The 27,592-nt window shown below is 43.8% G+C and overlaps 2 protein-coding genes across 3 annotated transcripts in view; one reads left to right on the top strand and one right to left on the bottom strand.

Annotated features, from left to right (window-relative positions):
- Positions 1-6,004, top strand: part of ubtd1b (ubiquitin domain containing 1b) — a 100,622-nt gene extending 94,618 nt beyond the window's left edge. Inside the window, exon 3 of the mRNA XM_072557173.1 lies at positions 190-6,004. Coding sequence (XP_072413274.1) covers positions 190-572 — 383 coding nt within the window. The 3' untranslated portion in view covers positions 573-6,004. The remainder of the gene's footprint in view (positions 1-189) is intronic.
- Positions 6,005-6,104: 100 nt separating this feature from the next.
- Positions 6,105-26,536, bottom strand: LOC140463347 (uncharacterized). Of its 2 annotated transcripts, XM_072557171.1 has the most exons (10): positions 26,456-26,536; positions 23,733-24,094; positions 21,660-21,922; positions 20,485-20,611; positions 20,282-20,394; positions 18,718-18,854; positions 18,323-18,405; positions 13,487-13,655; positions 12,393-12,490; positions 6,105-10,724 (listed from the first exon to the last, which is right to left on the bottom strand). In XM_072557171.1, the coding sequence occupies exons 1-10, from the start codon at positions 26,491-26,493 to the stop codon at positions 10,489-10,491; spliced, it is 1,626 nt and encodes a 541-aa protein (XP_072413272.1). In that variant the 5' UTR covers positions 26,494-26,536; the 3' UTR covers positions 6,105-10,488. The 2 variants fall into 2 exon arrangements, with proteins under 2 accessions (XP_072413272.1, XP_072413273.1); XM_072557172.1 differs by lacking the exon at positions 12,393-12,490 and having other exon boundaries at positions 10,542-10,724.
- Positions 26,537-27,592: the final 1,056 nt, after the last annotated feature.

The following is a 27,592-nucleotide window of genomic DNA, read 5'->3' as shown; positions in this document are numbered from 1 at the left end:
AGTAGTTAATGATAGCAGCACTGCAGGTATTTATAATATATCCATATAAAAAGTAATAATGAACTGATAGGTTGAAGTATTAATGCCTGACCGTCTGTCTGTCTAGTCTGGTACGTTTCCTCTTGAAAGGAGGAACTGATCGAGAGCGATTGATTTCTCACTGAAATTTTTTTCCACTACCCTCTCCAGGTTCGTTAACGGAATGTTACGATGAGCTTGGCAACCGTTACCAGCTTCCTGTTTACTGCCTGGCGCCGCCTCTGAACCTCATCACTGAAAAGTGTGATGAGGAAACGGCTGACATACCCGATCCTCCGGCGAATGCCAAGCGAGAGTTCCAGCTCAAGGTGCGCTTGTCGACAGGGAAGGATGTCAAACTGAACGCCAGCATGGCAGACACCATCGGGCAGCTGAAGAGGCAGCTGCACACAGAGGAAGGTATCGAACCCTCCAGGCAGCGCTGGTTCTTCTCGGGGAGGCTACTCACTGATAAAATGCGACTGCAGGAGACAAAAATCCAGAAAGACTTTGTGGTCCAGGTTATAGTCAATGAGGTAGCAGCAATTTACTGAACCACCAGGCAAAAAATTATATATATATATAAAAATATGCAAGACACTTGACTATGTATCTTATGTAAGAAAAAACAGAAGGGCTCTGGAACATGATCGGCATCGGGAGTGTACTTGAATGTGTGTGGTGGTCTACCTTGGCCATTATCCATTGGTCAGTCAAATGTAGCTTGAGGCCAAAAACAGGAGCCATTTTTAATGGTATCCGGCTGCCTTGATAATCTGCCTTTGGTTGGCCAATGGATATTTGACTGTAAATGAAAGTTGTTCATCTATCTATCTCTCTCTCGTCTGCCTCCCTCTGTTTGCTCCTCTGTCACTGTCTCTGTCATTCTGTCTGTTTCTGTCTCCTCTCTCCCTCTGTCTGCCCCTCTGTCACTGTCTGTCATTCTGTCTCTTCTCTCTCTTCCTCTGTCTCTGTCTGCCCCTCTGTCACTGTCACTGTCTCTGTCTGTCTAACTTCTCTGCCACCTTTTCCCAGTTCTTACTACACCCCCAAAAAAGTCTTCTTGATTGATTGAATATTTCACTGTGGCCCTTTGAACCTAGGGACTTTACAGTGAGGACCTTTTTTTTAAAGGTTGCTATATAGTAGCAGTATTGAGGCTTTATATAGAAAGTGTACTGAGAATGTTTTACACTGGCTTTAATCGTGCAGTGGTTGATCACCTTTTGTTTTATGCTGTAGGTCTATTAGGGCCCAGCTAAGCACCAAAAACTTGCTCTTGTGTGTTTATGTAAAATTATACCAATTCAAGTCTCAATGTAACTGTGCTTCCATTTTTTAAAAAAAATATTAGACCGCAGTATGGTTTCGGCAAAATTGAAGTTTAATACAGCTGCTGGAAACGTGTAAGGATGTCACCCTCTGTACAGAGAAGGAAAAAGTTAACATTTTGGATATATGTTAAAACTGGAACATACAAAGGCCTGTTAATGAGAAATCAGCCTTTTGTCTGGTCCTCTTTAACTATGGAATCTCATGAACAAATGTGCAAATATTTTAACTAATGTTCCCATTTTAATTTGGATTATATATTTTAAGGCTGTAGATGTGAACTTGTTACCTTTACTGGGTGAATTGCAGGCTCCAAGAACAGCTCTTTCTAAAAATGTGCCCTTCTAGTTCCACTGTGGAAATGCAACAAGTGATGAATTAAAGCACAAATGAACATGAAGTTTCCTGTGCTTCATGGACAAGAACTGCTACAAGTGACCCTTGTGCTGTAGCTTGAATGTACTTTGCATACAAGACCAAACCCAAAGAGGGGTAAAAAAACAAATACTTACAAATGAATGTACTGGTCATATCAGATCTCCATTTTAAAATGTACAAAACTGTGCCAGTGTGAGTCATTTGCAAGCTTTATGGGTTTTTCCATCTCAAGACATGGCAGGGATTGGAGGATTATGGGCTGAAGTCAAGATTTTGCTTGTGCTGACTGTCCAAAGAAGCTGGTCATGCTTTCACCTTTTGTTATTGTACTTCCTCTTTGACTTTACTCAATCCACAATACTTATTTTCCAATTTGGATGAAGGACGTAAAATGAGAAAAATTAAGTCGTCTTTCCCTCTTTTCATATGCCAACAAATCAGCTTTGTGTTTTCATTTCTGGACATGCCCTGCAATTCACCAAGAACAGCATTGACTATGTGGTTGTGTGAGCAGGAATACTGTATACTGTGAGCTCAAATTGTACATGCAAGATTTGTGACTCACTTCATAGCCATCAGTTCATTGTCTGCTGATCACAGCTGTGATGATGGTAAGGCATGTCGGTGGTTTGGCCTCCAGATCACTTCGAAGGTAGAACTAAGAGGCTATGCCTGTGTAGACTTGGGATGTGGATGGAACCTGACTTGGTGGATCTGCCTCTGTTGAAGGGCGATTAATAGTTCCATCCTTGCTCACTCAAAGACTGGTTTATGGTTGAAGCACCTAACAACTGCTTCTCTTTCCACGTGTCCCTACTGTGTATCCAACTTCAGGGAACTGGGAATTGATGGCCTGTTGATTACAACTGTCACAACAATAAGGTCTTTTAATCGCCAACATTAACTTCCATTTTTAAAACCATACAGAGTTAAACCTATTTCTTTAGCTGACAACTTAATGAGGGAATCTATAAACATCTTTCTTTACATGCATTTGAGGTGAAAAATATAAATACTATATTGAAATTATCTTGTCTGAGGATTTCATCTTTTGATTCAGAAATGTAAAATTCCAGATAGACATTCTCTGGGTATACAGAAAATTGTGAAAATACTCCGATCTGGTGGATTTGGAGAAAGGTTGACTCTCAGTACTGTGCATACTCAACTTCAGAGTTTTGAAGCTGGGCAGAGATCATGGAGAAGGAAACAAAAGGGATTCAGGATCAAGAGGAGAATTAAAGGGTCAGGGATGCTGGGGCAAACCTACAAGAGATGGCAATTGGCTAAATAAAGAAATAAAAAGGACTTTTGATGGGGAACTTATTTTTTTAAACTGTTCCATTAGAATTGGGAGTGTTCAGAAACGCAAGGCAGTACCTGACTTAGTGTAGCATCCAGGACCCCAAGCAAAACTGGAGTCTGTGGGAATTGGGAAAAACTCAACTGGTTGCAGCAATGCCTACCTAAAAAGGAAGACAGTTGCGGTTGTTGGAGGTCAGTCACTTCTGGTCTAGGATGCCACTGCAGATATTCCTCTGGGTAGTGTCCCAGGCCCAACTTAATGTGCAGCACCATTTGCATTGAGTTAGATATTCAAATACTGAAAGACCTGACAAGTGGTAACATTTGCACCTCAAGTGCCAGGAAATGACCACCTCCAACAAAAAGAAACCATTGTTCTTGATGTTTAATACCACTGCCATTGCTGAATTCCTCCACTCTTAACATCTGGGTGTTACCACTGACCAGAAACCGAAATGCTCTAGTCACATAAATGCACGGGCAAATCAGAGGCTCGGAATTTCACAGTTACTAATTTGCCTCTGGACTTCCCAATGTCTGGAATACTCTATACTTGCCTGGATGACTGCAGCATTAAAAACACTGAAGCTTGACACCATCCAGAAGTAAGTGTCCTCCTGAATTAGCACCACACCTACAAATATTAATTTCCTCCACCAGAGATGCTCATAGCTGCAGTGTATAACATCTGCAAAATATTGCAGCAAGTCACTAAGGGTCCTTGTATACTGCTTTCCACTTTCAGCTTGATGGATAAGTGCAGTATATATATGGGAACGTCACTAACTGCAAATTTCCTTCCAAGCTATTCACTAACCTGATTAAAAATATATCATCATTCCATCAGTGTCACTGGATTAAAATCTTGGACTCCTTCCCTCATGGCATTGTGGATGTGGCTACACGAGATGGACTACAGTTTAAAAGAAGGCAGCTCACCACCATCTTCTCAAAGACCACTAGGCATATGCAAATTATGTTGCCCCAGTCACAACAGTTCATGAATCAACTAAAATAAATTCCTGCTTTTCTTTCCTCTCCAGAGACTGCTAGACCTGCATAGTATTTTCTGTTTTCCCCACTCCACCCTCCTCATATTTCTAGCATTTTCAGTCTTTTGCTGTCTCAGTATTAAAATTGATGCATAGGAGAGGCATTTTTGAATTGCAGTGGAACATTTATTCAAACTTTAACTTCTCCATGCCTCTTCCCCCAACTCCCACTCCCAAACCCCACCATCTGTCCAGCGTGGAATTTGGACATTAAAAGGCCAACTTGATTCCTGGTGCTTGCTTGGTAGTGGTGGGATGTTGGGAGGACTTGGAAGCAAAGCTGCAAAAGAAGTGAAGGTGCAACAGCAGTATCACTGTTCCCTTGTCCAAGAAAAATTGGCTGGAGCACTAGTGTGTGTTGCTTACAATAGAAACATGCATACATTGGCTCCTACAGTGATTTCTGTTAACCCTCCTGAAATATGGGGGAAGAAGTGGTGGGCATAAATCGGGATCTCAGTCCCTTTTGAGAAACCTGATACCTGGCATCTGTCTTTGTAGCACAACTATACCTTCAAAAGGATGTTAGTCTATATTGTCGTCTTTCAGACTGCAAAATGGTGGCCCTGAGTTTTGCTATGATTTCTGTCATTGCGTTATTGAAAACCATTTCTCTTGAGTAGCAGCAAATCATCGTTACTCAGTGGTAGGAACTTGTAACTTCAGATCTCATTCCTGATCATCCCTCCCCCTGCCTCCTATCAGTGCAGCCATTTGCAGAGTGAAACAGAACTATAAACCCAGGTTAAAGTAAGCGGGATTTGTTTTCTTTTGTTTTTGAGCTGCATGGTAAATTGTGGCTTTGATATCCATAGAGGGGGCTAGTCCTCAGCCCTGGTCTCCTTACTGCCCAGCTGTAGATATGTATCAGACGTGTAGGTAGAAATGAAGACCCTATTGGTGTGGTAAGGCACTAAATAAACACCTCCATTAAAATCTTAGTTATCTTTTTTAGTCACCTTGTTCATGGTGGGGTAATAAATTTGGCAATATAGATTATTAGCAAGTGCTATTATCTACAAAATACTTGAATTGGCCTGTACCACTTACTGTGTTCCCCATCTCTTCCATGAGATAACATGGCCATGGCGATAGAGTGCCTGGCCTGTAAGGTCTTAATGAGCTTCCCTTCACCTTGGCTACTCAGGCAGGACCCCCATTAGTGAACCATGTGGAGTTTTACAACAGTTGGTGGTACTTTCACAGTCACTGTTATTGAAACACCTTTTAAATTTCAGATTTATTAATCAAATTTAAATTCCACCAGTTGCCATGGTGTAAGAACCCTTGTCCCCAGCTCATTAGCCTGGTAGTCTGGAGTACGAGCCCAGTGACATGTCTGCTACCATGCCATCTCCCAGATTTTATAAACAAATGAGGTGCAATTATAATAAAATCATTGAAAAATATTTTAACTGTGACAATTCAAGACCAGATTCTGTGCATAGATTCACCTGGAAGATGGAGAGAAGAATGTAACAAGAGGTTGGGGCACTCCAAAGGTTCATTGGTGGATTCTAGAGCAGGGAAAGAAATTATTTCCTCTTGCTTCTCTTTCTCCAAACCTACTCCCAAAGAAGCTGAAATGGCATCTGTTCTTCTGATTATTGCTGTGTCATCTGATTATCTAAATGCTGATACAGTACTTCCCAATGGCTGCCTTGAGCTGCAAACTCTAATGCAATACAGACTCCTGTGCTTAGGCCTTGTGGGAGTCTAATGTCTATAAATATTAGATAACTAATATTGTGTGTATATTTAGCTCCTCTGAACTGAATTGTTTTGAGAATATAAATTCCAATGTTAGATCCGTACAAGTTCTTTATAATATGTACATTTATGAAATGGCTACAATGGTTTTGATTCTTAAATGCCTATTTACGATGTAGCCCTGAGTAATACATTATTAGATCAGTTAAGTTTGTACAAAGTGTGTCTTGTTTTTTTTTACTGTTTGAAGTTTGGTAGGGATTAGGTATCTGGAGCGATATCAGTCAAAACTCTTCACCTTGTGCTACACAGTGACTCCTACTGGCGATACCTTTGGAACATCAGTTGAAAGTACTACCAAACCAATGTGTTCTGTTCATAAACTGAGAAAACTGCAACACAAAGGAACTTGCAGGTACTTGTGCATTTAACATAGAAAGCTAGCACACAGGGGCAGCAGGTAATCTGGAAGGCTAATGGAATTTGGCCCTTATTCCAAGGGGGGTTAAAATATAAGAGTAGGGATGTCTGACTGCAACTGTACAAGGTGCACGTGAGACCACATCTGGAGTACTGAAAAGTTTTAGTCCCCAGTATCATCGGAGCCAGTTCAGGGAAGATTCACTCTGATGATCCCTAGTATGGAGGGATTGTCTTATGAGCAAAGATTAAACAGGAGATGGGGAAGATACTAAACAAGTATTTTGCATCAGTGTTCACTGTGGAGAAGGACATGGAAGATATAGAATGTGGGGAAGTAGATGATGACATCTTGAAAAATATCCATGTTACAGAGGAGGTGGTGCTGGATGTCTTAAAATGCGTAAAGGTGTACCCTAGGATTCTGTGGGAAACTGAGGGAGTGATTGCTGTACCCCTTGCTATTTGTATTATCGATAATCACAGGTGATGTGATGGAGAACTGGAAGTTGGCTAATGCGGTGCCACTATTTAGGAAAGGTGGTAAGGAAAAGCTCGGGAATTATAGACCGTTGAGCCTGACATCAGTGGTAGGCAAGTTGTTGGAGGGAATCCTGAGGGACAGGAGTTAAATGTATGTGGAAAGGCAAGGATTGATTAGGGATAGTCAACATGGCTTTGTCTGTGGGAAATCATGTCTCATTAATTTGATTGAGTTTTCTTTAAAAATGTCATGAAGAGGATTGATTAGGGCAGAGCAGTGGACGTGATCTGTATGGACTTCAGTGAACATAGGAGTTATAGTTAGTAAGTTTACAGATGATACCAAAATTGGAGGTGTAGTGGGCAGCAAACGAGGTCGCCTTAGAGTATAATGGGATCTTGATCAAATGGGCCAATGGGCTGAGGAGTGGCAGATGGATTTTAATTTAGATAAATGTGAGGTGCTGCATTTTGGAAAGGCAAATCTTAGCAGGACTTGTACACCTTACTGGTAAGATCCTGAGGAGTGTTGCTGAACAAAGAGACCTTCAAGTGCAGGTTTATAGTTTCTTAAAGGTGTAGTCGCAGGTAGATGGTGAAGGAGGCATTTGGTATGCTTTCCTTTATTGGTCAGAGCATTGAATATAGTAGTTGGGAGGTCATGTTGCAGCTGTACACAACATGTTAGGCCACTTTTGAAATATTGAGTGCAATTCTGATCTTCCTATTGGAATGATGTTGTGAAACTTGAAAGGGTGCAGAAAAGATTTACAAGGATGTTGCCAGGGTTGGAGGGTTTGAGCTACAGGGAGAGGCTGAACAGGCTGGGGCTGTTTTCCCCGGATCACTGGAAGCTGAGAGGTGACCTTTATAAAGGTTTATAAAATCATGAGGGGCATGGATAGGGTAAATAGACAAGGTATTTTCCCTGGGGTGGGGGAGTCCAGAACTCTAGGGCATAGGTTTAGGGTGAGGGGAAAAAAAATTCAAAAGAGACCTAAGGGGCAACTTTTCAGAGGGTAGTGCGTGTAGGGAATGAGCTGCCAGAGGAAGTGGTGGAGGCAGCTACAATCACAACATTAAAAAGGCATCTGGATTGGTATGTGAATAGGAAGGGCTTAGAGGGATATGGGCCAAGTGCAGGTAAATGAGACGAGATTAGGATATCTGGTTGGCATTGACAAGTTGGATTTAAGCATCTATTTCTGTTTTACATCTCTGAGGTTAAAACTCTACTTGATGGAGTTTAGAAGTATGAGAGGTGGTCTTATTGAAACATATAGAATTCTAATTGGGTTAATAAGGTAAATGCTGAGAGGATGTTACCCTTCATGGGAGAGTCTAAGACCAAAGGACATGGTCTCAGAATAAAGTGGTGCTAATTTAAGATTGAGGTGAAAAGGAATTCCTTGCCTCAAAGAGCTGTGGGGGCAGTCCTTTTGTATATTTAACACTGAGCCTGATAGATTCTTGATCAGTAGGGGAATTGAGGATTACAGAAAAAGCAGGGGAGTGGGCATGTGTTGGTCAGCCATGTTCCTGTTGAATGGCAGAGCAGGCTCAAGGGGCTGAATGGCCTGCTCCTGTTCCTATTTCTTATGATCTTATTTCTTGTCTGGCACCAAAGGCTCCTTTTTCAAGAGGAGAAAAGGAAATCATCTTCATGTGGCTCAGGTTGTCAATCAATTGCCAGTCGTCACAGCAAGAAATATTTGCACTTGGCTGACAGTTACAGTAGCGAGCCCTTTAATGGGATTAGATATGGGGACAAAAAGTGAATCAAGCATTGATTATAAAATGAATCGGACTCCGTATTGAACACAAGAGGATTGGGACATCAATATCTTGACTGAGCGAGAGACAACACCTGTATCCCCAACACCTTTTTAAATGAAAGTGCTCGTGGTAGAAACTGGAATATGGAAGATTCTCAAACTTCACTCTGCTTCAGGCTCTACTCCTATAGTTGTATGATGTGTTTGACAGCCACATTGAAGGAAATAATAAAGGTAGGTTTGCTATGACAGGCCTGAAAGCGTGATCTATCAGCCTGCTGTGTCTTCCAGGGAGGGGAGAAATGTTTGATATTCTAAATTAGAAATTGCTGGAGAAACTCAGCAGGTCTGGCAGCAGCTAAGGTGAGAAGGCAGAGTTGAAGGTGCGACCAGTGACCCTTCAGATGTGTACTGAAGAGAAATCACTGACCTTGAAATAGTAACTCTGCCTCCTCTCCACAGATGTTGCCAAATGTGATAGGTTTCTCCAGAAGTTTCTTTTTAGCTAAATGATAAAAGACTGGGGTAAAGACCAAGACCAGTTATTGTCAGGAAAGGACCAGAAGGACAAAATATAAAATGCTGCCTACTTTTGGATAGAGAAATTGTAAATCTTCTAGGTCTATGCCCTTTCAACAGTTTTGCAGGTCAGCTTATAGCTTTAATGGTTTCATAAGAATTGAGATTTGAGATTGTGCATGGAATGCAAAATGGCTGAAGAGTAGTCAACAGCTTTTGGGCTTCTGCCACACTTCATACCTCATGTAAACTTCAGGGTTCCAAGTCCTCTGGGTTTTTGGCATTTACTGGCAGGGATTGAGGCTTTTATTGGGTTTTTTTTGCACAACAGTGCTAGCAATTTCAAACGCTTGAAAACCTTTGCTCTAAAAAGTGATTAACCTTCTCATTTCGCACTAGATGAAGGTCCAGGACCAGTTTACAGCAGCAACTAAACCCACCAGACCGGGGTTCATAGTCATCTTTTCTATCTCTAGCCAAGCCTTTATTTCAAATGAGTGTCACCTGTGGTTCAGTAAATATCTGTTCTCCTCTTTGTATCACATGGCTGCGTGCTCAGGTGACTCCAGACACTTGAGCACAATCAATCCAGAGTTGAACTGAAATGAGTACTTTGAGTGTTGTCTTTCATGAACTATTATACCCCAAGACCCCACTTCCCTTCTCTGGATATAAAAATCCCACAGTACTATTGAAGAGAGAAGTAGTGAAGGTGTTTTCTAATCGATCAGTGCAGAGATGTTATTACACACCTCTGAAGTAGATGGGACTGGAATCCTGGTCCAGAGGTAGGCACATTACAACTTCACTCCAAAAACCCAAGAAGCTGGTGAATAATCCCACCCCCCAGCCTGGCCTGTTGATTATGTATCATATGCAATTAAAATGGATTATCTGGCCATTGTTTCATCACTGTTTGAGAGAATTTGCTATTTCAGACTGGTTACTGTGATTCCAACGTGACCACATCAAAAGTTATTGATCATGAAGGGTCCTGAGGTTGGGAATGGTGAGAGTTCATTTTCAATAAAATACAGCAAAATATTAAATGATTTCAGAAAACGTTTTGTCCATAACCTGAATCCTGAAGGAGAGATCTGACTCAGCAGTTAAAATGTCAGGTAGAAGGTTGATTTTAAACTACTGCAAAGTGGGGGAGACAGATTTGCAGGTTTTGAAGTTTAAAACAAATGTCAGGAAGAGTTCCCATAGTGTAGAATGGAATAAACTATCCAATGGGCTGCTTAGATGCAGTTGCTATGAATGGCTGAATTATTAAAAGCAAGGGGTAGGCTTTCTTTGTTAAAATATACAACCTTTTTATATTCTTTACAGCAGCTGATGGTATGAACATGTTTTTGGTTTGATGTTGAAATACATTTTGACTGCGGTGATGTTTGCATGTGGATGTAAGGGCAGACGCACCCAGGGTGCAGTATTCAGTAAAGGACAAGTGGTTCAGCTGGATGCGTCATTATATTGCTGGAGAATGCACTTCACTCTCTCTGCCCCCCCAGGGGACTTGCTGTCTCCTCCGTGGTTCCTGTGATTTCCATATCTATCAGCACAAGGTTGGGCACTGTTGCACTGCACTCAAGAAAAGCCCCAGTTTGCTCCCTTGTGTTGGCTGTGACTGTGGGTACCAGGAGTTGACCTGTCTTCGTGTCACATGCTGTAGCTGATACCTCTGCCAATGAGGGCTCTTCATTCCTTTCTGCCTTGACTGGTAATGCTATGGGACAAGAAGTGGTAGATCAAGTCAGAGTTGCATGGAAATAGACCCTTCAGTTCAACTCATCCACGCCAATATCCTAAACTAATCCTGTCCCATTAGCCAGCATTTCGCCCATATCTCTCTAAGCTCTTCTTGCTCATGTACCTATCCATTTGCCTTTTAAATGTTGTAATTGTACCAGCCTTCACCACTTCCTCTGGCAGCTCATTCCATACACTCACCACCCTTTGCATATTACATACCATGCTCGTCCATACAGCCATGTTACTCTTGCATTGAAGCATAGCTGATTGATTCTCTCTCCTGATCCACACTGTTGCCATTACTTTATAGTTAATAATCTTATTCAAATGTGCAACTCAGAAGCCAAGAACACTGTGGTGAGGAACTCAGCTTTTGACACCCCAAAGCCTATCCACCATCTACAAGCCAATGGAATACTTGCAAATGGTTCAGTGAAGCTCCATTAACAGCCCTGGGTAAAACAGATTGCTTGAATGGTATCCCATCCACCACCTTCAACATTTCCTCTTTCCACAATGCGCAATGATAGCAGGGTGTCCCATCTACAAGATGTGCTGCACTATCTCACTGAAGCTCCATTGTCAGCACCTTCCAAACATATAACCTCAACTACAGAGGGATAAGGGCCGTAGGTGCATGGAGAACACAACCAATGTAATTTCACATCAAAGTCCCGCCTTAGAAACCATCCTTCCTGTCACTGGGTCAGAATCTTGAAACTCCCTCCTTAGCAGTGCTGTGGGTGCCTGTCTCACCGCTGGACTGTCACAATACAAGAGGGCATCTTGAAAGGGCAATCTGGGATGGGCAATAAAAGCTGGGCTTAGCCAGTGACCCCATGTTTTATGAGTGAATTTTAAAAAGGGTAGCACGGTGGCTCAGTGGTTAGCACTGCTGCCTCACAGTGCTACAGACCCAGGTTCAATTCCAGCCTCAGGCGACTGTCTGTGTGGAGTTTGCACATTCTCCCCGTGTCTGTGTGGGTTTCCTCCAGGTGCTCCGGTTTCCTCTCACAATCCAAAGATGTGCAGGTTTGGTGGATTGGCCATGCTGAATTGCCCATAGTATTCAGGGATGTAAAGGCTTGGTGCATTCATCAGGGGAAATGTACAGTAATAGGGGAGGGGAATGGGTCTGGGTGGGAAATACTTCAGAGGGTCAGTGTGGACTTGTTGGGCCAAATGGTCTGTTTCCATACTGTAGGGATTCTATAAAAAATTATTTATTACCTTTGCCTAGATTTGGACATCCCAGGGATATGAATGCAATTTAATTTTTATCCTTACAGAGCAGAAAGGATCACAGTGTCCAATCCTTTTGCTTGTGCTGAGCTTGCAATTAGAAGTTTGGGGGGGGGGAAAATAATTCCTGTGAACATGTGAAACAAAGCAAGGGAAATTCGCCGCTGCTCAGCATCCCCATGCTGGACATGATCTCTGCTCGTGGTTGATCACCCAAAGACCACAAGTTACAGCACATTTGGACTGAGGAATTGCAGGTTAAGCCTCCCTTCCTGAAACCTTTCAACATGGTTCAAACCAGGAAGCACTGTAGCCTGTATATCTTATCATCTCTCAAGCAACATGTTAATCCACCCAGCAAGGTCATTGTCAGCAAGATTGCAACTTTTGTCTTCTGTACCTGAACTGGCAGAGCTTGCCTCCACATCCTCAGGCCCGTACGTGTGAAGGGGACTTTCAGTGTCAGCTGTATTTCCAATCCCTGATAGATTAACCTCACTGCAATCCAGAGAGACACACACACACAAAAACCATATGAGCTGGAATCTCTTCACACTAGTTATCTTTACATAAAAATTGGTGAAAAAAAATTTCTACTGTTCATGGGTGTGAACATGTTCAGTCGGTATCACTCTTGCCCTGGAGTCAGGAGAAAATTTCACAGCCTTGACTACTGAACCCAGGCTGACACTCCCAATGCAGTACCAGAGAGTCCTGTATTGTTGGAAAGTGTCATCTCTTTGATGAGATGCTAATCAAGGACCAGCCTCAGCTGGTAATTTTGCAAAACACTACTGTTAGCCCTACCTTTCCTCAACAGAGATTGTCTAGTCACTATGGCATTTTTGGTTATGGGACCATGCTGTGCATAAATTAGAGAAGACAAAGAGGCAACAGCAATAACCTTACAAATATGCTCCCTAGTTTTGAACATCCCCACCCTAGGGCAAAGACCATTGCTGTTCACCTTATTTATACCCCTCATGATTTTATAAACCTCTATAATGTCACCCCTCAACCTCCTACGTTTCAGAAAATAAAACAGCTTATTTTTATAATCCAAGCCCTCCGGCAATATTCTTGTAAATCTCTGATGAATCCTCGCCAATTTAATAATATCCTTGTAATAGCGGGGCCATCAGTACTCCAAAAGCGGCCTCACCAACATCCTGTTCAACGTCAACATGATGACCCAACTCTTAGACTGAGCAATGAAGGCAAGTGTGCTAAATGCCTTCTTAACTACCCTGTTTACCTGTGATGCAAATGTCAATGGATTACGGACCTGATTATGTCTCTCTGTTCTACAACACTACCCGGGGCGATATCATTAATCGAATAAGTCCTGCCCTTGTTTGTTTTAACAAAATGCGATATTTATCCAAATTAAACTCCATCTGCCACTCCTCAGCCCACTGGCCCAATTGATCAAGCTCTCTTTGTAACCTCCTTCACTATCCACTATACCACCAATTTTGGTGTCTGCTGACATACCTGCTGTGTTGGCCCTGGTCCTGCAGGGTCTGTAGCAGCACATCCTGATGTACTGTCTGAATGTGATGAAGGAGTGTTGCTTCCTTGGTGTACTTCTTCCTGCAATGACCACAGCTCAGCATTCGGGCATTGGTCATGTGGATGTTTCTAATGTGACGGCGCAGGTCACCTGTGGAATATAACACACCTTGGAAAAGGTTCCATGCCCTCTGCTCATTCACCCCTAACTTCCCCTTTACTCTGTCTCTTCCATTACCGCCAACTAACTCACTCTGCCAAACCCAGCAAAACAATTTATAAACAATAGCTACTATTTGATAAAGCTTTTCCAAGTGACTCTTCTTCATGTAAGCAGATGGAGAGTAGTACTGTGTGCAGTACTGGTCGCCTCACTTTAGGAAAGATACTGTGTGCAGTTCTGGTCGCCTCACTTTAGGAAAGATGTGGAAGCTTTGGAGAGGGTGCAGAGAAGATTTACCAGGATGTTGCCTGGAATGGAGAGTAGGTCGTACGAGGATAGGTTGAGAGTTCTCGGCCTTTTCTCGTTGGAACGGCGAAGGATGAGGGGTGACTTGATAGAGGTTTATAAGATGATCAGAGGAATAGATAGAGTAGACAGTCAGAAACTTTTTCCCCGGGTACAACAGAGTGTTACAAGGGGACATAAATTTAAGGTGAAGGGTGGAAGGTATAGGGGAGATGTCAGGGGTGGGTTCTTCACCCAGAGAGTGGTGGGGGCATGGAATGCGCTGCCCGTGGGAGTGGTAGAGTCAGATTCATTGGCGACCTTTAAGCGGCATTTGGATAGGTACATGGATGGGTGCTTAATCTAGGATAGAAGTTCGGCACAACATCGTGGGCCGAAGGGCCTGTTCTGTGCTGTATTGTTCTATGTTCTATGTTCTATGTTCTAGTAGTCACAGCCTGTTTAAATGAGACAGAATGTGTTCACTGGGGAGTCCTCTGTCTTGTGCACACACACACACCTTTTTCACCATTTGGTCAGGGGATGGTGACTCAGAGCTAGGTCCATGATCAATGCTGTTTCTTTCCCCCTTACCTAGGGGAACAAAAGCTAACTACACGGTTCCTAGCCACTCTCACTAAACAGAGCATGTGGATCAAGCTTGTGCTCTGTGGTTTAACAGAGGGAACCAGCCAACCCACAAAAAGAGCAATCTGATAACGAACTGTTGCAGTTCTGAGGGTCACTGGACATGAAACGCTGACTTGGATTTCTCTCCACTAATGTTGCCAGACCTGCTGAGCTTTTCCAGCAATTTCTGCTTTTGTGCCACAATTGAATGGGATACCACCATACCCAAAAGAAGTGCAATTGACCCTGTTACACAGCAGAATGCAGTTGGTATCAGAGATACTATCGCAGCAGAGCATGGTTACTGCTCTCTGCACCATACTGATGTAGTGACCAGTCAATATCACTGGAGAAGGCATTGTTTTTCAAAGAAGATGACAGAAAGTCAGAAGCAGTAAAATGCGGAGGGGGAAGGGAAGCAGAGGTGTAAGCTCATGACCATAACACTGAAGTATTCTGTTCCTGTACCATGAAGAATTTACTGGATTGATAGCCCTGTCATATTAACACGCAGCCCACATGCAAAGGAAGGAATGTATAGAATGGCAAGGGTTACTGCCAGTCTCAACAATGGAATATATCCCATAGTTGCCACAAGGTTGTTCAGTTTGCAGCTGACTCATCACCAGACACACACACACATCGCTGACCCCAGGGACACAGTCACGCAAACGAGAAATCACATCCCTGAGCAGAACACTTTCCCACAAAGGCAGTTCTTAAGATCGGAATTTTTTTTACGAAATGTGGGTGTCACTGTTGAGGCCAGCATTTGTTGCCCATGCCCAACTTTCCTTGAATTGAGCGGCTTGCTAGGCCATTTCAGAGTCAACCACATTGCTGTGGGTCTGGAGTCACATGTAGGTTGGAACAGGTAAGGACAGCGGATTAACAGAAAATCTTCCTGAAGGATGTTAGGGAACCAGATACTTCCTTATGACAATTGGTGGTTTCGTGGGCAATCAGCACTGAGACTATTTTAAATTTCAGATTTTGTAATTAATTGAATGTAAATTCCAACAGATGCCATGGCGGGGGGGCCGGGGGGGCAGAATTTGATTCCTTGGCCCCAGAACATTAGATTGAGCCTCTGGGTTACTAAAGTCTGCGACACTAACACTGCAGCCACACCCTCCCACCCCCACACTCTATATATACACATACATATCATGCACGGTGGCATGATGGGCGGCACGGTGGCACACTGGTTAGCACTGCTGCCTCACAGCGCCAGAGACCCGGGTTCATTTCCCGCCTCAGGCGACTCTCTGTGTGGAGTTTGCACGTTCTCCCCGTGTCTGCGTGGGTTTCCTCCGGGTGCTCCGGTTTCCTCCCACACTCTAAAGATGTGCAGATCAGGTGAATTGGCCATACTAAATTGCCCGTAGTGTTAGGTAAAGGGGTAGATGTAGGGGTATGGGTGGGTTGCCCTTCGGCGGGGCGGTGTGGACTTGTTGGGCCGAAGGGCCTGTTTCCACACTGTAAGTAATCTAATCTAATCTAATCTAATCTAATACACACACACCCACACATACACAGACCCCACCCCTTGCCATACATGAAAGGCTGGGGGTAGTTTCAGGTTCCATCTGAACTTTCAAAGGGCAATTGACCACACCCTTGAAGAACACTAAATGGGCGGGGGTTTTATATGTTTGTGTTTTTATGATATGGGAAGTGAGGGGTTGCAAGCTGTACCTAAGACCCAATTAGATCATTCTTTCAAAAGTTCCACAACAGGCTTGATGGGCCGAATGGTTCTGTGGTTGAAGAGTGTAATCTCCCTGAAGCATGCTGTACAGTCAGATGGACAACCCTGGCTAAAGCGTTAAGGAATCACTGCGTCTCTCAATTAGCTTTTCTCCCATCCCACTCGCCTGTACCAATAGATTTTGTAATTCTTTCCTTTCCCCCAACAGAAAGGATAATGAACCACCTTTAGGAAAGAAAGAACAAACCAACTTGGTTTTATAAAACAACTATCAAGAGCCCCTCCGCCAATATCATTGAAACCAGTCATTATCACAATGCTATTCTTCATTGCTTACTGTGTGCAAACTAGCTGTCCCACTTCCTTCATTACAGCAGTTTAAAAGTCCTACATTGGCCGTGAAACATTGCAGTAGCCTTGTAGTCATGAAGGAGCGATTAAAATAAAAAGCAAGTTCTTTCCAATTCTGATTAATCCACAAATAGTTTGTGTTTGCGTGGAGTAATTTTAATATTTAGTTCCTGCTCTTTCAGCAGTGGCATTTGCTTCCCCCACCCCCACACACAGGAAGGTGGCAACGATAGAGATGTGGTGAATGAGCAGTTAGTTAATCTTTATCAGTGGTAGACTGATATTGGTCAGGATACCATAAAGACTGCCCACTCCACTTCTCAATTAGCTGGGAGCAGGGGGGAGGACCAAGGGGGAACCAATTCCCATTCCAAAACTGCAAGAAGCGTTCTATAGAAGTGTCAGCACTGTCATTGTCAGTTTTGTCTGACTTCTCCACGTGTGCTCAGCTCCAAGACTATTCTGAGCTACCTCCATCACCAACTCGTTCTCCAAAATAACCAGTGTCCAAGTGTAAATCTCCCTCCCAATCCCCATACAGGGAGTCTCATCCTAAATGTGGCACAAATCTGATTGAAGAGACTCAGGATCAATCTTAGCTCTTTGGGTACCACGGTTTCTAATCTGATGCATGACATATGGTGACCAAACCATCCGGCACAGCCACTCAATGAACTATTCAACTCTGGGGGTAATCACAATTGTGCTCAATGCAGATCTGTGTGGAGTCTGTGTACACGAAACCTTCAACAGGGGGTCAGGAGCTCTGTAGCGACGTTTAATGTCAAGCTGATGTTTACCATACCTGACATGTGACACATCATCAAGGGCAAGGCTGAGAAAAGCCACGTGGTTCAAAATTACAGGCATTCTGTACATTAAAATAACCAAACACTTTCCGCTGGGTCACATTCAAGTTCTGTCTGTCTCAGATGAGAGGACTGAACAGCTTTTGTTTCTAAAATGATAAATCATTGTGAAGGAGCCTGAGCTGTGGTTATTTCTGGACCTTCTTGCTGTTCACGTGGAGGGGGAGGGGGGAGCAGTGAGGGATACATTGGTGTCCATGCAGGTACACCCGTGTCCATGCAGCTACACCAGTGTCAAGTGGACAGAGTTTTGATGAGCTCCTACAACCCAGACGATTAGATAGAACCCATCGGGCAAGATACATACACTTGAAGCCAACCCAGAAAGGAGGGAAGGTTTGAACCTTTTACCTGCTTAGTCGAAGACCAGTGAGAGGCAGAGAGATAGACATCAAACAGGGAATGGTGACACAGAGCTGAGGTCTAACTCAAAATGTTTGGTGAAAGGGAAGAACTGAATTGAATTTATTGTCATGTGTACCGAGGCACAGTGAAAAGCGTTGTCTTGCGAGCAATACAGGCAAATCACAGAGTTACGTAGCAGAGATAGTAAATAATAGGTAAACAGCGGCAAAAACCAAAACACAGGTACAGGCGAATGTTAAGAGTTTGTGAGTCCATTCAGTATTCTGACTTGGGGAGGAGAGGTGATGGCTCTTGCTGAAACTTGACTTGGAATGGGTGTTTGGTAACAATGAGGATTGTAAAGGGATTGAACTGTTTTCTACATCAATTAGCAGATACGCAGCAGTGAGTTGCAGGCTGCAGTCCAATCGAGTAGATTGTGGAGATCCCTGTGATATACTCACCGGACTGGAAGAAGGATTTCTGGCACTGGCTGCACTGGAACGGACGATCTTTGGTGTGGAATCTCTTGTGGACTACCAGATCACTGAAATTAGAGTAAATCAAAATATGACCCACAAACTGAAACCAAACAAAGACCTAGGGATAGAAAAGTGCTGGAGAAATTCAGCAAGCCTGGCAGCATCTGTACAGACAGAGAGAAAAACAGTCAACGTTTCAAGTGCAGTGACCTCTCAGAAGAAGGGTCACTGGGCTCAAAATGTTGACTCTCTGCTCTCTCCACAGATCTGCTGAGTTTCTCCAACGTGCCCTGTTTTGAACCACAAGCGAGCCAGGGTGGGGAAGGGGAAGAGATGACCGGTGGCTCAGCCTGTGCTCTCGCCAACTCTCTCCATACCTGGCTCTGAGAAAGCCTTTCCTGCATACGTCACACTTGTGGGGCTGTGTCCCTGTGTGAATGTGAGCATGTCTCCGCAGGTCACAGTGCTGGATGAACTGGCGATCACAGTGTGGGCACTTGTATCTGGCATCTTCCTGCAAGGGAGGGGTGGACAGAGATTGGGAAGAGGAGGAGGGGAAAGAGAGTTAACAGCAGCTGTCTCACTCAGTGTTGCTCAGTACGGCAGGCTCAGTACGGCACTAAGGAGACAAACACAGATTGCATTTTCAGGATCCTTAATCGTTGCCACTGACCCAATAGAAGACGTCAGAACATAGCAAGGACAGAATTAGTTGTGGTGTTCGATTCTCAACATCTAAACTTTCTCTCGGTCAACCCACGTGACCCAATCTAGACCAGCCAATGGACATCACTGTGGTCACTCCACAGTGACCGGGCATAGGATGTCTTGTTGACTCTCCCCGTCCCGCCACACTGTCAGTCACTTTCACTCTGCCGGTCAAGGGATTAAGAACAAAGACTCAAGCACAAAATTCAGGCAGGTACCTCCAGAGCAACTCTAACCGAGTGCTGCATTGTCAAAGGGTGCCATCTTTCAGATGAGTTATTAAATGGACGTCGCTTCACTCAGATATCACACACAATTCAAAAGGAGAGCTCCCCTTTCCACACCGACTTGACCGATATTTATTCCATTCTTAGGCCCACTTACTTATTCAAACACTGCAACAGTGACCAGACTTCAAACGTACATCCTGAAGCTGTGAAGGTCAATTTATAAATAACTTTTCTTTCATATTCCACACTTTGGGGGGGGAGGGGTGGAGAAACCAAACCAGCCCATCACTGTGAAACATCAATGACTCAATTCCCAGCCACTCAGAACCTTTCCTTGGTTTTAACAGAAATGACAGAATTTTCACTCCCCACAAATTTTCTTTCCTCATTCAGCAAAAGCGAAATGAAATAATCATTCAAAGTTTTCTTGGGAACCACTCTTTGTCTGCCCTGAATCAGAAAGGTCTCAGGACATCACACAGCACCATACATAAAACTCACATGCCTATTTTCAAAAGTGGTCTTTTACAGAATTCCAGATGATTTCTCCTTTCTTAACCCATTCCCGGGATCAACCATACAGCCAGCACAGTCCTGCCTGCCATCAATTAACTGGTTGCACAGTCCCAGTGTACAGTTCAGAGTTGAGGGCTTCTTTGTGGCAGAGTAACAGTGTCTCTAATCTCCGGGCTAGAAGACTAGGGTTCAAGACCCACTCACTCCAGAGGTGGATCATAATGTATCTTTACAGGTGAAGTCAAAATATCCACAGCTGAGAGTTTGTTGCTCTGTGGGTCCCAAGTAGTTTTCCTTAGCTCATTCACCAGCTGATACTGTCACTGGTAAGGTCATTGATTGCTCTCAGTTCATTATTACTTTTGAGAAGGTAGAGATGAGCCTGCACATTGAATGTAACGGAGTGCCTTGCTGGGCTATTTCAGGGGCAGACAGGTACCATTACTGAGCTGGAAGCAAAAGGTACAAAAAAAACCACACCACCCACCTCAGTGTTAACCATGTGGATTTTCTTATGTCGGACATAGTTGCCACGGCGATTAAAGGTCAAACTGCAGAGGTAGCACTTGTACAATTTCCCTTCCGCTTCCACTTCTGGATCTACGTAAAGAAACTATGTAAAGATCTATGTTCAAGAAATATGAGTTCAGGGAACTGCAGAACTGAGCTGAGAAATGGCGCCAATGTTACCTTGTGACTTTGCCAGTGGTTCCTCTTGGTTTGTCTCCTGCGATACGGTGAAGAGCAAAGAGCCAGCTGAGATCACAGTGTCAGCTGTAGCTAAGGTGAACTTCCGTGGTCCCGTCTGGAGGAGCACCTGGGAGTTGAAAGGTCACAGTCTGAACAGAGGTTAACACTTGTGATTGGCAAGTGACAGTTTTTTCTTATATTTGGGTGAGAAATATTACAGGCACAGCAAATGCAAATCTTCCTAACTGAGGCAAAGTAAGGGTTAGAAACAAAGTCAAACTCCCTCTACTCTTTTAAATCAAAACTAAAGCTACCTCAACATTGTCCCTGGAAAGCATGGGGGTCACATACAGAGGAAGGTATCCCTGATACTGTTCCCATCAAACACTCCTAGGACATGTATGGCATGAGGTTAGATACAGATTAAAGATCTCTCTACTCTTTTAAACTGAACATAAATCTGCCTTTACATTTTTAAGCTGAAAGTAACCTGGAAGTAAAGCTCTCTCTATTCTTTTAAACTCACAGTAAAACTTCCTCGACACTGACTGCATCAAATACTTTCAGGACAGTTCAGACAGCATCCAAGGAGCAGGAAAATTGACGTTTCGGGGAAAAAGCCCTTCATCAGGAATTCCTGATAAAGGGCTTTTTGCCCGAAACGTCGATTTTCCTGCTCCTTGGATGCTGTCTGAACTGCTGTGCTTTTCCAGCACCACTCTAATCCAGAATCCGGTTTCCAGCATCTGCAGTCATTGTTTTTACTTACTTTCAGGACAGTGACAGCACAGGGCTAAAGACAGAATGAAACCTTCTTTACTCTTATAACTGAAAGCACATTTTCCTCTACATTGACCCCATCGAACACTCACAGGACAGGGGCAGCATGAGGTTAGATACAAAGTGAAGCATCCTCTATATTGTCCCCCATCAATCACTCACAGAACAGGTACAGCACAGCACAGAGTTTGATACAGAGTGAAGCTTCCTCTACACTGACCCCATCAAACACTCACAGGACAGGGACAGCACAGAGTCAGAAACAGTGAAGCGTCTTCTACACTGACCCCATCAAACACTCCCTGAGCAAGTTTCTGCCTCACTGCATTGACATTGGAAAGGTTCTGCAATGTTTATTCCTGCAAGTCCAATCCTCACAGCTGTGTGGATGGTACCTGAGTCGGGTGTAGAAGTTCAGTGATTGCGGCGAGGTCCTTTCCGTACATTTTGATGCCATTGGGGAGCTCCAGCATCACCTCCTGGGGCACCTGAAGCTCCAGGCTCTCGCGGGCCACGGTCGACAAGACTAAGAGGTGACGCTCAGGCCTCTCAGTCAGGGGTTCAGCCTGCTCCTCGGCTTCAGGCCGGTCATTCTCCACCAGGGGGAGGCCCGCAATCTCACTCAGTACCTGCGCTGTCTCCAGAAGGTCCATGTTCTCTGCGGGGAAATAAGTCAAGGGATATTTTCCATGAGCACATTCAGACAGTCCAGTCTGAGCAGAAACCAGAGCTACACAAGCTGACAACTAGTGGACTTGTGCAGCCACTCAATGCTGCTACCTCCCCCATTGGAAAGAGAACGATCAGCATCAGTTACAGCCCAGCATGGGAGATAGGGACAGCAGGAGGACAATGAGGAAGCATCTCTACTACACTTCCTCTGGGGTCTCTTCCCTCAGTCTTTAAGGGACATAGAGGGAATACAAAAGAACAAAGGTTTGCATTTGTACAAGCAGGTGATAATACTGTAGTTCTAGCATCACTGGGCTCGTAATCCGAAGGCCCAAACTACAGCCCTGAGGTCATGGGTTCTAATCTCACCATAGCAACTGGTGCAATTTAAATTCAACTCAAACATGGAAATGAAAGCTAGTCTTAGTGACGGTGACCAAGAATTCATCATTGACTATTGTAAAAACTCATCAGGTTCACAATGTCCTTTAGGGAAGGAAACTACCAACCTTACCCAGTCTGGTCTACACGTGACTCCAGACCTACAGCAATGTGGCTGATTCTTAACTGCCCTCTCAAATGACCCGAGCAAGAAACTCAGTTCAAAGGGCAATTATAGATGGGCATCAAATGCTGGGCTTGCCAGTAATGAACAATTAAAGAAGAAAAAACATAGTGTGTTACAGGAAATCAAGGACTGTTGGAGGTGTAATGTCTGATGCACTGTAGGAAACATGACAGCCAACTTGTGCACAGCAAGCTCCCACTAACAGCAATCTGATAACAACCGGTTCATTCCGCAGGATGCCAGACAGAATACACTTGCTCTTACTCCACTTAGTCCTGTGGATCTTTCACATTTAACCAAGAGGTAGAATGAGCCATGTTTTAACATCTTATCCATGAAAGGCTTGAATGCAGTCTTTTTCCCAGGGTTGGGGAATCGAGGCCTAGTTTAAGGTGAGAGGGGAAAGAATAAAAGGGAACCTGAGGGGTACCTTTTTTACACAGAGGGTGGTACGCATATGGAATGAGCTGCAGTGGAAGTGGTTGAGGCGGGTACATTAACAACATTTAAAAGACATTTGGACAAATACATGGATAGGAAAGGATTAGAAGGATATGGGCCACGTACAGGGAAATGGGGTTAAAGTGGACAGAAACTTTGGTCAGCATGGACCATTTTGGGCCAAAGGGCCTTTCTCCGTGCTGTAAGACTCTATGACACAGCATCTCTGACAATGCAGCAGTCCCTCACTGGGAGCATCAAGCCAGATTTTGCGCCTGGAGTGGGACTCAAACCCATAATCTCCAGAATCAGAGGAAGAGTTCATGTGCTAGAATTATACCAGAGGGGACAGTGATGTGGGCAACCATGGAAGTTAGGATTGCTCTCCTTAGAACAAAAAGAAGTAAAAGAGAGTTCTAATTGAGGTATCCAAATTACAAAGGGTCATGGGAGATAAAGAGTTGCACAGCAAGTTGAGTTGTAATATGATGTTTGAGAGAGTAGTGCAAGGAGATAAAGGTAGATTTTGCAGTGTTATGGGAAAGAGCAGCCTAACTGGATAGCTCTTTGACAGAACTGTCACAGGTTCAATGGACACATGGCCTCCTGTGCTGGAAGATTCTGAAGAATAATAAAATAGGAAACATCTGCATTTGTTACACATGCATGTTCCAGTATTGCCCAGCACATGAATACTCTTCATAGGATCATCCAGCACAGGCTGAGGCCGAAGAGGTTGTATTTATCTTGGAGCTCTGGACTGATCCCTTGCAGTGTGGACCTTTACCTTTCACTTTCACCTGCTCTGGGCTCTGAGTCGGTGATTCGTGAACCCGGCTGCTTCCTGGAGTCCCAGCCTCCTCCCGAACATCCAGCAGCAGGGTGCCATTGCCGCAAACAGTCATTGGCTCAGAGGCTGAGCTGCCAACCACAACCAGCCCCTCCACAGGGGCCTGGCTGCCTTGTGGCACAGGGAGTGCCTCTGGCTGCTTATCCACTGCAGTGGCAGCTCGGTGACCTTCCTCTCCCTGGGCCGGAGTTGGTTCCAGTGGGAGGCTGTAGGTGTCTGGTTGTCTTGCAGCCTCTGCCGTCTCACTGGCAATTATCAGCTCACTCACTGTCGCTGATGGGCACTCTTCCATCTGGCAGCTGTTGGCAGCAATGGTCACTCAGTCAATAATGCTGAAGGCAAAATGGCAGATACTTTCCTAGATTTCACTTCACATTTGGACGTAATAAAGCCTTTTGACTGAACAACCCAATCCTTCCACAACCCCACATACACTCTCCCCATCCATTTAATCCCCTCCCACAACCCTGTACACTCTCCCCTGTCACTTTCTCTCCCACTTACTTACTCTTCTACCACAGTCGCTCCACGTACTCCTAACAGACTCATCTCCTCCTATACTCTCCCACAGCCCATGCACACACTATTACAGACTCCCTAATCACTGAAGTTTCTGACGGAATGTTCCAAATAAACACTGCCTGATTCCCAGCTTCAGAACATCACCACACATTTACAATTCTCTATCCTGAAATCCATTATTCCACAGACAATAATCCTCTGTCCAGTTTCAATAGAATGGAATTGGAATCTTATGGAATCATTTACCACCACAGTCCTCAATCCCTTGCCAATAAATATTTATACAAACCAATAGAGTAATTACTATAGTGACCCAGTTAAACACCCCACTGTTCTACTGTAAACATCAAAAACTGTCTGCACATAAGAAAATAAGAACTAGGATAGGAACAGGCCATTTGGCTCCTTGAGCTGCTGCCACTTTCAAGAAGACTGCGATAGATCTTTGATCTCAACTCCGCTCTCTCATCTTATTCCCAAATTCCTGGATTTCCTTTATCTACCTCTGACTGAATATCCACTGGTCTCTGGAGGAGAAGAATCCCAAAGACTCCTAAAGATCTGAGTGAATAAAATTACTTCCTCTGACACTCAAGAAGAGTACGTGGATTATATAGTATTAAGTCAATAAGTATACTCAAGGCTTTTTTGGGGGGGGGGGGGGGGGGGGGGGGTTGGGAAGGCAGGGAAACGGTGCTAACCCCTGTTTGCTGTACATTTTCTATCATTTGTGAACCCATTTCCAAGTCTGATATTCACAGGACAAGTCTTGTTCAGTGGTCAGGTGGGAGTTGAACTTCTCAATAGATCTTTCATCTTTCATGCCAGAAAAAAAACAAACCATTTATGATTCTTGCTCACCCTACAATCTTTCAAAATGCTTTCTCTCCTTAGAAGCTATTCACAGTTCCCCAGGAGTTGTTAATGATTATTTATTTTGCTTCCCTGCATACAAACACACACACCTATTCCCAAATGGTTTCAGTTATCACCCTGCAGTCAGAGTTGGCAACCTTACTACATAGATTGAGTAAAAAGTGACATCAATGATGGAACCATTGATGCCAAACAGGCAGTGGCAATTCTTTTGAAACCCATCAGGGGACAGTGGGGGAATGGATGCAGAGTTCCACTGTGATGGATGCTTAAAGGAAGATCAATATTTCATATAGACACTATTCCCCATACCTCAGGCACAGTTTATATTTGACAAAAAGGGAGGAAATCGTCAGGACACCAGGTCATTTCATGAAGAGCTGGGATGTCTTTACCTCCAAGTCATACAACATCTTGACCTTGATGAGGAGGTGCCAGTGTTGAACTGGGATGGACTTAGTCCGAAGTCACATGACACCAGGTTATAGTTCAAACAGGTTTATTTCAGTCCACTTCACCTGATGAACAAAAATGTGTGATTTCAAATAAACTTGTTGGACTATAACCTGGTGTTATGTGACTTCTGATCTTGACCTTGAACTATGTATTAGTTACCTCAATGTGGAAGATACAAAAATCCTGGAAAGAATCCCACTAGCACCTTCTCTGGGGCAATTATGGACAGGTGGAAAATATTGGCACCCTCAAAACACGACAGAAGAATTTTAGAAAGAGCAATCATTTAGTTAGAGCTCCTCAGATGGTTTATTGGTTGGGGTGGGAGCGAGGAATGGGGGAAGGGGGTAACAAACACTTCCCATTTTCTGTAATCTGTCAACAGCTTATGCAATTTTAACAGATTGCAACATAACAATAAAAACAACTTGCAAATGAATACTGATAATTCAACATGTATCACTATCACATACTCAATAAGGAATTGTTTTGGAGAAGTAATACGAAACAGAAAGTCAATAACAAGAGAATGCAATAGCAGGATTAAATTAGTTAAGTGCTAAATTGCAACTAACTTGCAAAAGAGCACTTTCATATGAAAATAAATAATTGCAAAGAGTTAAATTTTCTAAATCCCCTTCTCTCCCCAGTTACAGGAAGTTGTTGTCATTCTCTATCCAAGTGATACTTATCCCCTCCCAATATTGCACTTTATTTTCACTTTGCAGCTGAAGCTTCTCTCCCTTTAAAAGTTTTATTTTTGATATTGGGAAAGTTTCTTTTTCAAAGTTGATCTTTTTGCCCACCCTGTTAAAAGCGATTCCGCGAAGAACACCAGCAACATCCGCGAAGCTCAAGGCGCCGCCATCATGAGGAACAACGAGAGCGCAGCGGCAGGAGCGGCGCTGCCGGCTGCACACAGCACCCCCTAGCCGTCTGGAGGCCCGCACTGCAACTAGTGAAAGGAATGTGGGTTATACCTTTTCACCCAAGGATCTTCAATGTACATGCCAAGAGTCAAGGTCCCTCTGCTGTTCATGCTGCATCCAAGCCATTTTTAAAAAAGGATGAATATGTATTTGCATATTTTATTATATACTTTATTAGGCACATGTTCAGTTGCTGTCATAATAACAAAGAATTAGGCCACTTGCCTCCTCTCCACCATTCATAAGAGTGGGGGAGGCAATTCAATCCTTTGAGCGAGCTCCACCATTCAATATGATCATAACTGATCTCATCTCAGTCTCAGCTCCACTTTCCTGCTGGATCCCCACAATCTGTTAAAGCAGTATCTCCACATATGTGCAGGTTAGGTGGATTGGCCAGGCTAAATTGTCCAGAGTGTCCAAGGATGTGCAGGTTAGGTGGATTAGCCATTGGAAATGCAGAGTTATAGGACAGGGGGTTGAATGGGATGCTTTTTGGAGGGTTGGTGGGGACTCATAGAACATTTCAGTGCTGCTGAATGGCCTGCTTCCATTCTGTAGCGATTCTATGATTACTAATTAAAGATCTGTCTCTCTCTTCCTTAAATTTTCTCAATGTTCTGGCATCCACCTCACTCTGGGTAGTAAATTACAAAGATCCAATTAGCTCTGAATCCACACTCCCAGCTAGCCCCTCCATAACCTTTCACTCCCCTAACGTTTTCAGTCTAATATAATTTGAAACTTTATGAAGAGTTGTAAAGGACTCAAAACATGAATTCTGTCTCTCTCTGTATAGATACTACCCACCCTGATGTGTTTCCCCAGTGCATTCTGTTTTTATCTCTCAGGTTCTTATAGATTTCAATCAAGTCACTTTGTCTAAACTCCAGAGGATAAAATTTCTCCACCTCCGCCGTATCTGCTCCCAGGAGGACCAGTTCCACCACAGAACACACCAGATGGCCTCCTTCTTTAGAGACCGCAATTTTCCTTCCCACATGGTTAAAGATG

This window comes from Chiloscyllium punctatum, chromosome 38 (assembly GCF_047496795.1).
Source record: "Chiloscyllium punctatum isolate Juve2018m chromosome 38, sChiPun1.3, whole genome shotgun sequence".
Lineage (NCBI taxonomy): Eukaryota > Metazoa > Chordata > Chondrichthyes > Orectolobiformes > Hemiscylliidae > Chiloscyllium > Chiloscyllium punctatum.
This window is presented reverse-complemented; position numbering and strand designations above follow the sequence as displayed.

Excerpts from the sequence above, each read along its gene's own strand:
- LOC140463347 (XM_072557171.1), bottom strand. The coding sequence starts at position 26,493 with ATGTTGCTGGTGTTCTTCGCGGAATCGCTTTTAACAGG. Across the intron at positions 18,406-18,717 it reads AAAGGCTTTCTCAGAGCCAG|TGATCTGGTAGTCCACAAGA; the intron begins GTATGGAGAGAG and ends CTCTAATTTCAG. Across the intron at positions 13,656-18,322 it reads GAAATCCTTCTTCCAGTCCG|GTGACCTGCGCCGTCACATT; the intron begins GTGAGTATATCA and ends TATATTCCACAG.